Source organism: Ptychodera flava, chromosome 9 (genome assembly GCF_041260155.1).
Source record: "Ptychodera flava strain L36383 chromosome 9, AS_Pfla_20210202, whole genome shotgun sequence".
NCBI classification, from domain to species: Eukaryota; Metazoa; Hemichordata; class Enteropneusta; family Ptychoderidae; genus Ptychodera; species Ptychodera flava.
The window spans coordinates 26,655,004-26,673,691 of NC_091936.1; the positions used below are offsets into that span (position 1 = coordinate 26,655,004).

The following is an 18,688-nucleotide window of genomic DNA, read 5'->3' on the forward strand; positions in this document are numbered from 1 at the left end:
TTTTGTGTGTGAAAATGTTAGACGTAAAAAGCAAAGTAAAATGCTATTCACTGTATGAAAAAGATAGTTTGTAATACAGCTTTTCTGTGATTAATAAGGAAGTTATATTGCCTTTCACTGAAATCTGATTGTTTATTATCTTTCAAGGACATCACCAACACTGACATAATGTTAACTTTTTCTTTCTCATTTCCTTTTTCTACTCAGTTTTCAATGGATCAAAGTATTATTGAAATAAAATTGTTATTCTCAATTTATGGGTCTTATTAAAGTTTATAAAAATCCTTATCTTCTTTTTCAAGTGTTCTTTTTTATTTATGACCTCATTACACAAAACTTTACGTTTTTTCAGACACTGAATCAGGTTGTCCGGGATGTGTGACGCATGACGTAAAGGGCAGCATTTCCAAGAACAGGTGCACGAAATCATTATAAATTCTTAAAATAAACTTTTGCGTCACTCGGCCTTTCTTGTGGGAGTGTCAAAATATTCTTCGATCCTTCTCCTACCCATAATGCAATAGCATATTAATATATTCAAGATGGCGACCAGCCGAAGAGTTTGAGAGCAGCGATTTTTCGTCGCGTAAAGTTTTGAGCAGAGCGCGCTTCAACGGTAAGTGTTTACAAAACTTAAAAGGAAATATGACGCATATGATCTTTGGTGCGATTTGTACAGATTTGGCGTCATTTTTTTCATGCACTCTTCAGAAATCATACTTCTGCCCCCGGAACCCAAGCTCGACAAACCTTTATGAATCATGACGAAGTGTACCGTACACTGTCGTCGGAAGACAGGTTGATAGTTGATCAAGACAAGACAAGAGATGGTGCATGAACGCCGTGCATTAGATATTTTATCGATGTGCAAACTGTAATTTTTTACGTGAAGTGATAGTCGGCTTCCAAAAAGTGGTTTTGCCTCAAAATATGGATATGCCATACCACAAACTGAAGATAATATCGGTGTTCAGGTTTTTTCTCACGTGAACGATGTGAACGTACTGATTGAAGCGATTGCTCATTGATTGCCAGTTTCGTCATGTAGCCGTAGCCCAAGTAAACGTTTGTTTTCAAACTCCAAAAGCGGTTCGAATCGAGATAAACTGCCAGCTCTATCGTTCCATTGAACAGATCGGAGCAACTCTTCGAGGCCGCAAAACCGTGAGTAACTTTCATTCTCGATGGAGAGTACCTAGCTTCCGAATTCCGCATAAAGCTGCCAAAGTTTTTAGGAAGTTGTACGCAAGAGTGATTTATTATGACGTGTGTGCTACAACATGTCATCCGCACGGTGAAAGGTTAGGCGGCGGTACATGGTAATGAAAGGGAAGGCAAGTGGGTGTTTAATTCTTCAGGATGCCACATATAAACCGCTGTCAGATGAACACTCAGATCTGCATCCGTCATTGGAAACAGCACAGAAGAGAGTTACTCAGTTCTGAGACCAGCAAATCACTTCATTAAAACTTACAGTTCGACCAGCGAAAGTTGCAGCATCAACTATAAGAGAACAAGTTCAATATACCAAATGTTCCTTGGTAGAGACTATAAATGTTAAAAGTGTGAAAAAGGGGGTGGGGCATATCATGGTATGTGTTTACATGGGTACTATGGAGCATAGTAGTTATGTACTCTACTGTCTATGCATACTGGCAGAGCTGCTGCCTCCATGGTTGAGAGACAGTATCATGCAATTTACTTTCTGTACATGGCTACAAACATGCATAACCCGTTTGACCATGAACATTTTGTGATTTGTCGATAGAAAGTGGAGAAGGGGGAACTGTGTAGTGTGTATCCATGTACTATTTACTTTGCTTTGTATATATCTTTTATAATGCTGAATATTGTTTTTTGCCGTTGAAACTATCATGTCTGTAAACAACCAAGCTTATTACACACTTAATTTGATCAAATGTAAAGCTGACATAATTTGCAGATGATTAATTTTCATCCAAACAGCTGGTGTCATTTATTTTATTTAGCTCCCATTTGCCATACATGTATGGCAATTGGGAGGTTATATGGTTGAAAAAAGTCTGTATGTGAGGTGTCTGTCTGTATGTATGTATGTATGTATGTATGTATGTATGGATGTCTGTCCGTCCAACGCAAAAACTCAAAAACCGCAGCACGTATTATGCTGATTTTTGGTGTAGTGATGCTATATATGATGTAGATGTGCCGTTGTTAAAATGAACTTTTTAGTCCCATAGATATGCTAATGAGGTAGAAAAAAAAGCGAAAATGGTCAAAAATCAATAACTCAGGAACTACTCATCTGATCATTGTCATATTTAGGTTTTAGGTACCTTAGGCCCAACTCATTTAAACATATAGATTTGATGTCAATATTTGATGCTTTCTATTTTTAATGAATTTTTTTTTCTTTTTTTGCCATTTTAGTAAAAAATCTTTTCCTCTTAAACCAATGGTTGGATCGCTTTAAAATTTGGCGTGCAGGTACCTTGTGAAAACTCAAAATAGAATTCATCAAAATTATGGCACAATTTGCATATTTGTATTTTTGGGCAATTTTTGCCATTTTTGGTTAAAAAAAATCTTCTTTGAAACTGTGTATGCCATTACTTTCTAATTGGGTGTGCAGGTTCCTAGGAGTGACCTGAAGATGACTCTGTGAACTCAAGCTGAAATTTGCAAATTTTGTGGTACTTTTTGTCATGCTTTCAAATTTGGTACACAGGTGAAATGAAATAGGTCATTCATTCAAAGTCAAGTACTGCCTGTGTGAATGAGTAGATTATGATTGTGCTGTTCCAGGCTGAGGTGCTATTTATAGGAATGATGCAATGTCCGACGGTAATTGATGTTTTAACTGAATTTGACTTACCTTGTATGTAACTCTTGTACTGTATAAACCCTATCAATTCACCCAGAAAAAAATAATTAATATGATTTTAAATAATTGAATTAATGAGGATATCAACAAAGCCAAAATAATTTTAGTGTAGAATTATTAGAATGTTAAACTTTTTGACAGGTCATGGTGAAATGCTTACCATCTTGGAGGATTAAAACATGTAAAGGCAACTTTCCTGAATCCCAACTTTGACATATTCTGAACCATCATATATTGTGCTCTGTATGTTATATAAAAGAAATTGCTCATAATAGTTTGTCATGATAGGTTTGTCAAATAAATAGAGATAGGGAAAGTTCCAATTTCCATTTATGGTTGACTTGGTAAGGTAAAAATAAAATTACTTTTTGAGGAAAAAAATAGAGTGATCAATTAAAAGAGTGGTCAAAGTGATAGGGTTTTTATGGTAAAGCTGGACTGTAAGATTCCTCATGTGCTATTTATAGCAATTATGCAATCTGTGTAAACAGTGCAATGAAAGTGTTACATGATTCCTTATAATGCTTTTGATGACCTTGAACTTCTTAAGTTGCAAACATTTGTCTCTTCTGTGTGCTCTCTCTGAGTACCTACAGGCTCAACTTATTCAACAGAACTTACTTGCAATGTTAATTTGAAAGTTAAAATGTGCTTGGTTAATAGGATGAAATACTGATAAAGATAACCAGCTGAAGATTCTTTATAACCTGACAGATATGCTGTTTTTTATGACGTAAATGTTGATAAGCAAGTCTTGTTTACTTTAATTAGAATGTAATTAACTCTCATTTATATTATTATAAGCAGTAGTATCAAGTTGATCAAGCTAACATTGACAAGTTGGTCGGCTGTTGAAGGTTAAAAGCTGTAAAAATAAATGTATGCATGTCTATCTGTTTGTCTGTCTGTCTGTCTGTCCATAGACCCGGGTTTTTTGGAGGGTCTATGGTCTGTATGTATGTATGTATGTATGCACCTACCATCTTAGTATTTGATGGACAGGTGCATCGAGGGGTGGAGATGTGAATTTGTTGAAATAAACATGTCAAAGTCAAAAATATGCAAATGAGTGGGAAAAAAGGAAACATCCTGCAAATTGCTAAAACTTTGTAACCACTGGCCAGATTTGGTTGAAACTTGGTATGCAGGCTCTTTATAGTGACTTAAGTTACATTTCTTCAAATTGTGGTGAAATTTTGAAAGTTGTATTTTTTGGCGATTTTCCCATTTTTTGTCAAAAAATCTTTTCTGAAAGCACTCATCCCATTGCCTCGAAAACTTGTATGTATGATCCTAGGGTTGACCTTTGTCAGATTTGTTCAAATTGTGGTGAAATTTTCATATTTGTATTTTTGGGGCAATTTTTCCCATTTTTTGTCAAAAAATCTTTTTCTCCCAAAGTATTTGTTGGATTGCTGTAAAACATGATAGTCTTGATCCTAGCGTTGTTTTCTGTCAGACGTGTAAAAGTCATTATGAGATGGAGCATTTCATATTGCTGTGGTATAAGATTAATTTGGACTTGCAATGGAATTTTCTTAGTCAAGCTGTAAGAATGCAATGTCATGTGTGTACTAGTACTTACTATCATTGCAAAATGGGAGGACAGTGTCATTGACACTATTTTTTTATTTTGCCTTCATTATTTCACAGGTTCAAGCTCCGTTGATTGCTCATGTACATTGTTCAGTAAAACGACATCAAAGTTCCTTACCAAGTTCGAAATAAGTTTCTATATATTACCCGGTTAACATTTCTGTGTATGCATACCTAATTACATCATTGACTGAATTGGTTGTTTTGGCCAAATGACGGCATCTTCAAACAAAATCCAACATGTATCATTTAAAGCTGTTAAACTTTATTAATGTTCAGAAAAGTAATGGTTTTTCAAAGATAGGTTCTTACAATATATAGATTTATGCTTGAAAGTAGAAAGGCAATGATACCAATACATTTGATATTTCGCTATGCAGGTTATAAAAGTATAATATCTGGACAAGTCCCAAGTTCATATGTTGCCATCAGATCAAGTTGGTTAAAAGTAGTGAAGCATTGCCCCATTTATTGCATTTTTCCAAAAGGTTGAACATGTGAAGGCCCCAAACACATAATGTAAACATGATTTTACAGATCAAAACTGTAAGTTACATAACTTACCCTGCCATGTAAATGAAAATATGTATGGTTTGCTTCAATACCATTTTTGACTGACTTCAATAGCAGAAGGGGAAGTGATTACTGTCTTAAAAAAAAGGCTTAAAGGGTACCGTATTAGCAGACATTTTTTATGGATAGTGTAAATGATAATATTTTTTTTCTTCACAGGAGTAAAGAAGAGGTTTCTTTTTTGGATAAGTTGTGTGTGGTTCCTACCATGCTTTCTAGGAGCTTGAACCATTGGACTAGCACAAAACTACCTTCATATGATCAGAGAGATTGCAAGTAAGCGTCAGCAAGTTGCAGAAACAAGGATGGCAACCGTTGCCAGTCGGAGTAACCGCAACATACAGAACCTGCAGCTTCCCCAGCGATACAGTGTTGCTCCTGCCATACCGGGACTCTCCCGCCTGAGTGTGCATGATCGGTCCAGCAGTGACTCCAACCTGTCCCATCGGAGTCTGCAAAACCGCTCTAGTTTATCGGTGAGCAGGTACTCGTACACAGTCGGGACAGGGGATAGCCTGATTGTGTACTGGGATATCAAAGAGGAAGTCGGTGCTAGCGATTGGATTGGTCTCTTCCGACTAAGTAAGTAACACTTGATCTGTATTTAACATCTCTCTTTGATCTTCAACAGCTTCCTCTATTGTCACTGGATCCGCCATGAGGCTGGCCCTGTGGTTTCCACACGGTGGTGTCATGTGTGTGCCATTTCAGTTTCCTTTGTTGACATGGTGAGTCAAGAGCGGAAACTTTGATCACACAGGTAAACATTGAAACTGAGTCTGGTGATTTATCTGCTTACTATGTAACTGTATATAAAGTTCTTATTGCTACTTGTGCAAGATCACATTGGAATTCCGGGTTAATTCAGTTGTGGAATGGTTTCTGAAGAAGATTATGGTTACTTAATCTAGTTATGTCATATAGTCATTTTCAGCATACCAAAGGACATTTGATTTTAAATATGGCACATTTTGTTGCATATATAATACTGAAATATTTTGTTTACTTTAATTCATAACATTTATTTGAAATAGGGTTGGGCTCTTCATAACATACATAGATGTAGTTTGTGACTAGACAGTTGAATATTATATGGTTGATTCTCATTTGTGAGACAAAAATTATTTTAATTTTGTCTACATATTCTTCATGTGTATGACGACTTGCATTAGAAACTCTGAGTAAAGAGTCAAGGATGTGTTTTTATCTGATGATGTGTGATGTCATTAGGGCAGTAATGGCCAGTCTGCCTTTTTTTACATGTAGGTCATTTAGAAAGCTTTGATCTGCTTTGATGTGCAGACTATTGCTGAGATCATTTATTCTGTAATGCAGTGTGGTGTTGAGTTCTGACATGACTGTAAAGCATCAATGTACATCAGATTTTGTCCTTAAATGGAGACTGTCCGCAGACTCAGCACAAGTGTTCCCAGGCAGCTGGCCAGTGATTTAATCCAGTCAGTGAGCTCATGATATTGGATGCCACTCGGTAATTACCAACACACTGCTAATTTCAGAACTAAATCATTCGCTTTACTGTTGTACAAGAGTGACAGAGGTCAGGTTTTGTAAATTAAGAAGGCAACTGCGAGATGATTGTTTCTACTGAGGTGACAGAGACCCAGAATCCAGACCCATTGCACTCACCCTACATAATTTAGGATGACCTTTGACCTTAAGCAACATACAAAATTCATAGATGGTGGTACCCCGTTGCATGTTCTGGGTAGTATTAGAAGAAACATGTGGCTAACATTACTTCAAGCTTGTTTTGAATCAAAGTTTAATTGGAAAAAATTCAAGACACAAAATTTCCTCCCAGTGTCTCTTTCGATGAATACTCAGATGTGTTACACCTCTAGGATTGGAGGTTGGACAAGTCAGGATAAGAAATAAAAGTTTTGGCTTTAAGACTTGGGAACAGGCACATGGTACACACTCGTGTAGGAGTAGGATATACAAACTATTCCAAGGCAAATGCAGTATTTTACACAAAGGTTGATTAATATATGTCAGTCTGTGGTGAAAGTCTAGCATGGGTTACGTGCAGAGACACCACGCCAGCTAAACAGATCTGAACTTTTTTTAGATCCAGTTGTGCGTGATACCTTTGATCCTGTGCCGTCAATTTAGTCATTATCAATATCATTAAATCGGTTGTAGATTAAACGAAAATCAGACAAGAGTTAAACACAGAGACTAAAAATTTTCAAGGTCAAAAGATAATTTCCTTCAGAAAAGTGAATCACAATGGATGGAAGGTTATAGTGTTGATGTGACAAACTTGATCATTCATACCAAAGTCATCAGCCTGTAAAATATGGTAGTTTTGTTTCATTGTCACGATACAGCCTTATGGATTGTTCAAAGCAGAGACGGGCCATGTGCTCAATGCCATGTTTTGAACGCCAGAACATTCTATGTGAGCGGCTCCGATGATGCCATCTTTCGCACATGAACCAGTGAAACACATGCTTTCAAATTGATAGCAACAAAAATATGACTTCATGAAATTTAGCCATCATATATTGTATTACAATTGTGAAGGAGATACTAAAGCTCTATTTTATGTTTACTGTTTGTTCATAATAATATCATAATATAAGTGTAATAGCTTCAAGTACCTTTTGCATGGTCTATTTAAATAATTTTGATGAAGTGTTTCCAAAAGACGAATGTCTAATTGATTGCTATATTTATCATACTGTTAGCATTATTGATGCAAGTGGTACATGGTAATTGCATACTTGACCTTTCACCTTTCCTCTATGGCAGCATAGTCTGCCCTCGTTTATGTCAATTTCAATGAGGTCCTATGTAAATTTCATACTGTTCCAACACAGTGGAACAGCTAACAACACATGGTAGAATTTACAATCCTTGTATTGAGATATTCTGACAGTTCTGGCATGGAAATCACATCTTCTTGAGAAAGTCCAGGGACTTGGAAAATGATACGCTAGCTTCAGTGAAAAAATAAATGTTTTATAACATGTCTCATTTCATAAATACATGTACAGTGCTTCTCAAGGGAAAAGGTAAACAAAGCCATGTTTGTAACGTTAGCAGGAAGCAATAGTTTTAGGATGAAATATGGCTTCACATAGATCATTGGAATGGGAACTCTGTTTCTGTGCAACACGATGTGGGCTATCTTTTCCAGCATTCCTTGGATCATTTAGAGGCATTTCTGTTCTAAATGCTATCCAATTGTGTGCCAAATCCTAATTCTTGTGATTCACTTCCACTTTGTAATGTTGGTTTGTTTGGAATCTTGACTTCAAATTTCAGTTTAACAGTAAAAACCTTGTCCTACTTGCGCTTGTGTGAACATGTGGAAAAGCTTATTGTCAAAGGTCAAAGGTCAAATTGTCATGAAATGTGAGCATGCTTTACTGTAGGGCATGTTTCCAAAGGTTAGAGTTGAATCATCATAAAAGTAGTACCTTACCCATATAGCGCAGTCTGACCCAGAGAAGAGCACTGCCTCCTGTACACACCTACATAGCACCATTTTAAAGTTTTATACACCGACAGAAAAAGTACCGAAAAAAGTTGCAGGCACTTGAGAAGTTAACAAACTATTAACAGTCAATATTTCCACCCATGAAGCGCTGTTTTCTGCAAAAAGTAGAATAAATCAACAGTTTTCAGGTTATATTTTCTCAAATATACCCCATTAGGACAATGTACCTCTTTAGACTGAAACATTCGAGAGGAAAATGAGCTAACTATCCATTACAGCATCAACCTAACTGATACTGTATACTAAAAAGAGGTATCCTTTTCCAGACATTGGAAGGGTTTGTCAGTAGGGGTTCAGAATGCTGACTTTTCAGAAGATATTTACTTCTGAGTAGCGCTCATCAAGTGCCTTTTTCCTGTATTGATCACAAGCTTCGTCAAACCATTTAGAGTTAATGGTCTCAAATTATGTATTTTAACATCAAAAGAATATACACAGTGAATATGATTTATGTTTTGCGGATAATTTGGGCATCACATCCCCAACAACCCTGGATTGATATTTTAAGAGAGCAAACATAATATGCATTTGCAATCCATAAATTTATATAGACAGGTGGAACTTTGTTCTGAATGGCTTGATTGTTCTTCCACAGGCCTTATCGCCTTTCAGATTTCCCTTTTCGATTTGATCTAAAAGATGAAAAAATCCCATTATGTTGTGTTATGAATATTCATGAACCACCGATTGGAAGGCAGTGTAGTTTCTGAAAGTACATGTATTATGCACATTGATGTACAGAATTAGTCCCATAGCTGTACCTGCAACTTCATGCGTCAACTCTGTAAGTCAGAAATATGATAAAGCATGTTAAAGGTGAGATACATGTACAGTAGCAGAGGCTTTTTGCCAATTTTGACAGCCAAAAGAAGCGTTGAAAATTGAACTTTTTGACAGCATAATGTTGTGTCTCATTCTTTCAGTCCACAGGATAATGTTGATTTTCTTCTTCACAAATTCTTGTAAGCTATTTGGTCAATAAATTGAGACGTGCATCATGAAAAAAAGTATCGGAATTATTGCCATGTAAGGTAAATTGAGTAAGCATTCCATTTGAATATAATGTTTTTACAATCCAAGCAGGAATGGGAGGCGCTTGTTTGGTGTAAATATTATATACCCAATATGATATCAGACTCTAAATCAGACAATCATGATCTGACCTTGGTATAAATCATAAATAATCAAGTCAGTGTAGCTTTATTTGCCAACTTGGACAAAACATGGAATACAAAAAAAGAATTTTATATAATAGTTACTTGTATCAAACATTTAGGATAAAATAATTACTACTACTACATTGATAAAAGTGTAGTGGAAACTTTTATGGTGTAACCAACATTTTGAATCAATCCCAAGTCCTTTGATTCTAAATTTTCCTCATCTGGGTGATCGATGATGCGTCAGATAACTGTCTCATTGGTACCATGCTTCGAGACGGAAAACAGTGTCTCTGGGTCTCTTCATACAATACATCTTGTCTGTGGGGGAAATTCATCAGAACACTGGATTTTTCACAGCAAGATTGAAATATCAATGTACAAGAAGCTTTTATGGTGATAGGGGTCATGTTTACGGGCACAAAACTGAACAAATCATTTCCCTGCCAATGCATGTGTACCTTTCTTAATATGGGCTTTACCTTTCATTGAACCAACAAGGCTGTAATCAAAGGTAGTGTATTTAATAATAGCCTCAGTAGGCAAATCAAATGCAGCTCGGCTTTTACCCCGAGGCCTAGCTACAGAAATAAAAAAAAATTCACTTAGCTAGCTGTAAAATCCACTGTTCCACTTCGTGAGTTGTACACGGAAATTCAAGATGCGGAGCTCTAATCAGGTTATCAAAATGCCACACACTCTTACAGAGCTGCTAATTTTGTTTTTATTCCCAGAGTCTGTGGCAATAGGAAACGTTTTGCTGGAAATCCCTAAACCTAGATAACAACCACTAGTTAGTTGCTTTTGGCAATTCATGTACTTTGAAATATATACAGATGTATTTCAACTAAGTTGACATGTGACATTTACGGAAAGAGAAACTATTGCCATTATACAATCTATTAATGTATTTCAAAGATACAGATGTTGGTTCCCATGAACTCACAGAGTTGGAACCTCAGTGTTTCATGAAAAAAAGCCTTTTTGTCCCAAGGGATGTCAGTTGGCAATTACCAGACTGAATTTTAGTTGAAAGCATGCAGATCAAACAATCTTCCATGAGTTCTGTCTGATTTGATGCGTCATCTTTGCAATACCCACCCACAAGTCCCAATATGTTTGTTGTTTTCAGTGTAATACAGCGCCATTGTTCTTGGTACTTCACAAGCCAAAATATCTGAAATTTTGTTTCGCTTTGACAACTATTTACTATTATCTACTATACTGGTGGTGGTTTTTTTTGAAAGCACTCACTTCATGTGTGTATTTAACCCTTGAGTGCTGTAATTTTTCCCACCAAAATTTTACTACAACATTTTACTAATTATTATCAATTTTTCTGTAATTTTTTGATAATTTTGGACCAATCAGACATCACATTTCATTCATTTCATTGGATACAGTTTTTTATCAAAATTTTGGCAAAAATCTGAAAAAATTTGACTGGGTACATTTTATGAAGGCAACAAAAATTGACTTTGGCGCCCAAAGGGTTAATTTTGCCATATTCAGTGTATTGTACATGGCAATTTGTCATGCACATATCATGTACCAGTGCATTGTAATACATGTATGTACCTGTTCTCCACTTCTTTTTAAAATATTTTCATTTCTTCATTGCTCAGAGTCAGAGTGGATCTCAATTGAGAAAATTCCAGTAAATGTGATATCACACTTAATTTATTACTGTTTTGGTTATATTACGCATGTATGAAGCTTTATAATAATGTCTCTGCGACTCAAGAATGTGAATTTTCAAAACCAGACCCTGGGAAAAAAATCTTGAAATGCAGAGGAAATGACCCGTTACACTTGTCTTGTAACCCCAGCTGAGCAAATACAACAAGCTGCACAGAAATACCAGGGTACTGTTTCAAAACATGGGTAGCAATGGGTGAAATCAGGGTGACCCTACTAATAAAATAAACGTGTCACTGTCAGGACACTGGCAAAACAATCGCACTGTTGATCACTTACAGTCACAGTAAAGGTTAGATTTTGTACAGAGTGTACCAAGTGTTGAAAAAGTAAGATTGAATTTGAATATCCACGTGTAAAAATTTGGGTAATCTGCAAGCTATCAAACCATAGAGTGTTGCAGAGAGGTCTATCTTTGAAGGCGAAGTAAAAAACTTTCGGACATTTTTCAGAAGTCTGGATTTTTATGTTTAATGATGTGACTAAAACACTCGTAGATCAAAAAGTTCAGATGTTATACCAATCTGATTAAAAGCTGGAATCTGGAGTTACTGGCTTCTGCTTTCAGTTTGTTGTGTTTTTCGCCTTGAGCAAGTTATTAAAGACAACTGGATGACCTGCCTAAGATGAAATCTGAGGAAGATCATGTAAGGCCAAGATGAAATGGAATTTGAAGAGGGCAAGGAGAATGCCAATCCTTGCGTCTGATTCTAATTGGATTGCTCCTGTAATCTTGCAGCCAGAATGGTAACGTCTGAATTCATTTGCTTCTGGGCAGGATTGCCCTTTCTCAGTCAATGCAAGCATGTGATTGTATGCACTCTGTTTGAGACTTAAACTCTGATTGTCATTAGGTCTTTCATTGAAGGGTAATGTTGAAATTTCATCCATTATCATTTTCAAGTTGAGAAAACAGGTACATCCACACTCAGGAGGCTGGTCAAGTGTCGTGTAAGTGCAGTCCTGGTGGCATTTTAGTGATGTTTCGGTGTTGCAGCCGGGATTTCCTGTCAGCAGAAAGCTGTGACCCTGCCAGGCTTTACTTTGGAGGCATGGTTCAGTCCATGCGACATTCGAGTACACAAATTCAGTCAGCACCACACAACATTTTGCAGGAAAGGACTGCTTATTTTCAAAGATGTCCTCCATTCCACTGTCTTAATGGTGTGTTAATGTTTTTACAGTGTCTCTAAATAACAATATATAATCCTGTGATGTTGATACTTTTAGTCATCAGGAAACAAGCCTAATACAGCAGTTTCAATGGTTGAGAGGTCCTTATATATGCTTTCTGAGAGGTGAAGATAGAAAGGTCATTTTAATATTGAACATGGGTATACAGATTTAGCCAGTGACAAAACCAGATATTTTGGAAGTGCAATTTGAATACATACTAGCTGAGTATATCTGTGGTTGCATTGCAAATGGTGATGGATTGACCATTCACCGTAGATGCCAAACTGCCAATTCATTATCACAGATTAACCAGTAATAGACAGGATAAAGTCGTCACCGCCTGTGAGAAGATTGCCCTTATAGTAATATACCCAGAGATAAATTCATTATCGCTGTCACTACCGGTGCCGATATCAATTGAACATTCCATAAATTTTGATCAGGTTTGCAGTTCCGTTAGCAAGGATGACTGATTTAGTGTTTACATATCTATTCTCAAAGTAATTCATCAGCTAGTAAATTTGCGAGCTGAATGAAAATATGCCGTGTTTCATTCAAGAAATGTTCTGAAATATGATGAACTCTGCTTTGCGCGGACCTCTACGCCATTCCATCCAGTTTGATGAGTGAAGAATATAGTGTATGTATCCTAGAGCTGTATACATATTAAACATACACAGTTTGTCTCCCTTTGGACAAAGACATTACACTGACTATCTAGAGTATATTTCATATGAGAAATTAGATGTATACCATCCATAGTCATGACGGCATCACTCTCTTCTCTTTGCCAATGTCATTCAATCATTTGTTTATGTCTTTTGAACAAGAAAAAATTATGACCTTGTCAACAGTGAACTGTAGGGAAAAGCTCTCAGCAATCTATTATTTACTGTAGCACTTTTAGCAAGCAATATTGCAAAAAGTCTCAAAATTAATCCTCTTCCTTCCAAGTGGTATATATTTCTATGGTTATCTGTGGAGCCTGGTAGAAAGATGACTAATTTGTTGCTATACAGACCAGGTGGACACTTTACAGTGTATCTTGACGTTTTTGACCCACTTGTGAAAAAGAAAAAAATTACACCGTCTCATGCATGACAGACATACTGTAGAGTAGGTGCAGGTTTAATTGTGCAATATGTTCTATTCCTAGAAAAGTGTTTCTTCAGTGCCGCTTCAAAGATAATTAATTAAAATATGTTAATAGCAGTATTATTTGCATACTGCAAGATTGATGAATCAGTGTGATTAACATTAATCTGTGATGGCCAGGCGAAATCTCCACTTTGCATCGTGGATTGATAAAATCAATCAGGCTCCAGTGGAAAATTGTAAGTGGGCAGATTTAGGTTTCCCTTTCAGATTGAAACTCCCAAACATTAATCTGGACCAGACTTGTTGTAATCCAGCCTTCAGCTTCAAGTAAGAGAAGCCATGCAGTAGTATAAGGATCTGTGTTTCTGTTCCATCTAGCAGAGAACTGCATGTAATTACATGTACTGTTATGGATACAGTACTTGTGTTGCTCTCCAAATGGCCAATCATCAATCACATCCCATGGTGGTCTACTCCAATTTTGTATGTTGTCTTTGAAAGGAGTGATTTCATTGGCTTCTTATGAAAGACAGTGAAGTGATTGTTCAGTGTCCTAAGCGCTGGAATGGTAAATGAATGAAAACTTTAAAGTGAAAGTGGACTATGGCTTCAAGGATGAATCAGTTACAAGTGACGTGCATAAATTAGGGGCAATGTTATAGCATTCCAGCTGTTTCACCGTTTGTTTGCGTTACTGGATATATAGTTTTGCAGGCTAAAACACTGGGAAAGAAATGGAATATCACATTTAAATAGCAAAAGTAGGCTGCAATGATGAAAATCATGACACATTTCCTTGGACGGAAAATTGTAGCATCCTTCAACTACCAGAGCATGTGAATGAAAACCGATCATGGAAAGACCACAAAAGATCATATTAATTATGAAAAAGTACTGTGCTAAATTTTGTGTCATAATTAATGGCAAAAGTTTGTCAAAATAATCAAAATCCTGCGTTAATTAAGGATAAAAAGGGGCAGGGCCTGAAAAATACGCTTGCCCGATGCCCGGGACAGACTGATTTCTAATACGGACAAGCGCAAAACTAGCCCTCACTTGCCCGCGGGCAGAAAGTTCAGAGTCAACTCAGTGTTTTGCCAAGAGTGCGATCTTTCGTCTTTTGACGCAAATTAGAAACAATGTCCCTTGAAAGTACCAGACATGGGTCATTCGGACGCACTCAAATCGGGACTTATTTTTTCGTCTCAACCGAAACACTAAAGAAAAATCAGTTTAAAATACTCTGTTACAGTTTGCGATTCATGGTCTGAGCACAGGGGCTTACAAGTGGCTATATAAGTCAATATTACAGCGTTTTTCTTCTTTTTCAATGTTACAAATAAACTAGCTGAGCCTGAAGAGCACAACACTTGTGTAGCTGTCTTTTGTGTAGCTTGTATTGGCATGTATAGTGCGCCCTCAATAGGGAGTGTGATCATATGTAAATGCGACCTTTGGTTCCGTGACCTCTAGCCATGCCTACTTCCCTCTCCATATGGCCGGCCATGCGTACAGACGTCGCTGTGTTTACTGACGTATATTGCCATTTGGGAAATTAGTACAGTAAGCATAGCGAGGACAGGAAGTAGGAATGGCTAGAGGTCACGGAACTAAAGGTCGCATTTACATATGATCACACTCCCTATTGAGGGCGCACTATACATGCCAATACAAGCTACACAAAAGACAGCTACACAAGTGTTGTGCTCTTCAGGCTCAGCTAGTTTATTTGTAACATTGAAAAAGAAAGAAAAACTTAGCCACTTATGAGCCCCTGTGGTCTGAGCAAGTCGATGTGCGTCCACTAGCCACTGGACCTGGGTCCAATGCCGGGCCACGTACACTCCACTCATTTTACATGTAAAATGTAACGAGATAATAACCAAACAATGATGTTTGAAGCGGAAGCCTGGATTATTTTAAAAAGAACAACTAACTTTTCACCAAACAATTTGGACAGTGAAACAGTGAATGCAAACTTTATTGACAACCTCCGTTACCCAACTAACCTGCTAGCTGTTAGACACAGTGTGCAAGCAGAATGAAATTTCTAGCCACACTGCACGGAGCATCAAACGGCACTATGTAGTGTGATGGAAGCTCACAACTTTACCTAAAAATATCTGTAACTCCAAAATTTTGATGAAGCACTATATCCCTGTCTTTCAAAGTAGTATTTTGCCGTCAGAAATTTCTCCAGAAGGAGTCTCATGCACTCTTCGACGATGCTGAAGTTATTTTCGTATTCGTTTTCGTATTCGTTTTCGTATTCGTATTCGTATTCGTATTGGAGTCACTGACAAAATTTTTATTTTTAGTCCAAATTTCGTACGTATTATATAAAAGTTCTGTCTTTACAGAACTTAAAGTGCTTTTTATATGACAATATATCAATACTTCAATATTTGAGAATGTAAGTTGAAAAGATCCAATCTTTTTAGGCCCTAGATTGAAAGATATCGTTGCTATAATTAGAGGAGAGATTTTAAAAACAAACGGCCAGTACACAGGCACTCCTTAGCTGGGTAGTCTGTTGAATAGATCGATTTTCGGTTCGATCTATCGATCCCGTAGTCGATATGCGCGCCATTGTAACCAAAATACTCACTAGGTTACAGTGGCGGGCATACTGACCACGGGATCGATAGATCGAGCCAAAAATCGATCTATTTAGCAGACTACCAAGCTATTGGCGCCTGTGGGCCAGTAGTAGTCTTTGGAGGAAAGATTTTTTAAACAAACATCATTTTCGTATTCGTTTTCGTATTCGTTTTCGTATTAACTTTATCACAACAACCAACTTAAACATTCTGTTGACATCATTAGTATCGATAATGGAAATTTAGCTGACCCGCCCAATTTGACGAGTTGTAAACTTAAAAGGTAATTTTCTTGTTTTAAACTGATATCTCTGAGAAAGTGATCGTCATAACGACAGTGAATGCAGGGCTCAACGTTATCGCATGCCCCTAAGTCGATGACATGCTATATTTAGACTGCTGTCGCAAAGAAAATATCATCTCATATGATGTGGGAAAGCGTCATAAAAGAAACGAGATGAATAAAATGGTATCATAGGCCTATGTCCCGATCGGTACATTTGTTTCCCTAATAAAGATTAAATTAATGTGTGAGCTGTCGTCAGAGTCTTATTTCAGTACGGCCCATCTCTTTTTCTTTCCTTGCGTTTGCGTCAACTGTCATTCCCATGTGAACATGTTGATCAACTTGCGTTATGATAAGATACACCAGTATGCATGGAAATTAATGTATCGCCAAATATCGAGAAATACCTGTATTCTATGATAAATAGACTTCAGCTAGTCTAGTAGCTGTCGCAACTGGCTCGATCGGTTTCCGTCATTTGTTACTGTGCGATCCAGTTTTAGTGTTACGCAGTTTGCCCCGCTCTACAACTCCGTTCTGCTAGGTCACTCCAAAAACTTTCAGCAGTACTATTTTGGGGGACCAATTAAGCCGCTAGCCGTAGATAGCTACTTTTTTCAACAAAAACTCTGAATAGAAATGCAGCAACTATCAACTTTCGATAGATATTTTGTAGGCAAGAGAACAAAACTCAAACGTATATGCGCATTTAATCCTAGCTGTGATATCGCAGCGGTACTTGTGGCGTGTATCGAACTCGCTCGGGTCATTGAGGTCATCGCCACAGTCCCATCCATGGTCTGTTCTCTACTACCTCCATGGTTCTACATAATTGCAGTCGCTACCCGGCAGATTTGCCATGATATTTCAACAAAGTTGCTTGTATTTAGATCTAGCTGAAAACAAAAACCTTTATGAAACAGGATAATCCAGTCCAAGCTTGATGAAATCGATGCTTTGATCTGCTTTCCAAAGGACGATTTCCGGAAATGGTCTAGCCGGTCACATGCCACTACGCAAATATTCATTACGCACGTGAACGCATGAAACATGTTGCAGTTACTGGTTGCTTGTTTTCCCTTGTCAGCTATATTTTGATGACATTTTATGCTGGGATTATGATTGGTTCATTGAAATGATGTGACAGCACTAAAACTGCTTCTGATACTTGATTGGATTGTAGTAAAATTATCATTAAATTCATGGGATATTTTGACAGATCATTCAAGATAACATCAGCAGACACATTGGCAGCGCTGTGCAGAGGAGAGAACGCGCTCAAACCTTTGAGTAACTCCGCTCAACGGCTATGCTTATTCAATGCGTATTTTGGGGTCGTGGCCTTTCAGGACAATGCTCCGTGAACACTGAGCGAATATATGTTGTATTTGATCACGTATACGGTATGGAGAATGTCTTGAAAAAAATTCAGTCGCAATCTCATAAAATTTGGTCGCCTATGCGACTGAAAATGGTCGCTACTTTGAGCCCTGATTGAATGTAATACATGAATTGTCGGTCGATCCGGTTTTATGTATAATATTGCTCACATCTTTACTCTGAAAGATAAACTACCTATTGTCATTGATTTATGTTACTTTTCCCCTGTAGCAGCACGTACAACTTAGTCGTAACTTGCAATTTTGTAATTTTTGCCTTACCGCACTCCCTGAGTTTTGTAAAGTATTGTATTGTATTGTTATTACGGTAGAGCCATATCAAAATCAAGTAAAATACTTGAAATACAAATTGTAAATGGATATGATCATTCTAAAGTGAGTCCAAAAGGATGACCGGATATAACAATTTTCACATTTTTTATTCAGATGGTTGTCCTAGACAAGTCCCCCGTTCATCATAGCTTTCAACAGTCACCCGTTTTGCAGCGCCTCACAAAAATCTGCCCTCCCCGCAAAACAATGGTACAGTCCAGGGCAGCTCCTTTGCATCCGCTCTCACGAGTCCCATTACTTGGCACTGACCACGTGATTTCGGGGTGCATCCAGCTGCCCGGTCAAGAGACATTGGCAAGCGAAGATGCTGCCTTACCAGATCCCAACCGATTTTAAGTATTTTTTTTCAAATAAATGAAGTGAACAAAATTCTTTAAAA

At 37.3% G+C, this 18,688-nt stretch overlaps 1 protein-coding gene across 1 annotated transcript in view; it reads left to right on the forward strand.

Moving 5' to 3' along the window:
- The first annotated feature begins 350 nt into the window (after positions 1–350).
- Positions 351–18,688, forward strand: part of LOC139140505 (E3 ubiquitin-protein ligase HECW2-like) — a 110,775-nt gene continuing 92,437 nt past the window's right edge. Inside the window, exons 1-2 of the mRNA XM_070709809.1 lie at positions 351–616; positions 5,192–5,614. Of these exons, the coding sequence (XP_070565910.1) occupies positions 5,290–5,614 (325 nt within the window). The 5' untranslated portion in view covers positions 351–616; positions 5,192–5,289. The remainder of the gene's footprint in view (positions 617–5,191; positions 5,615–18,688) is intronic.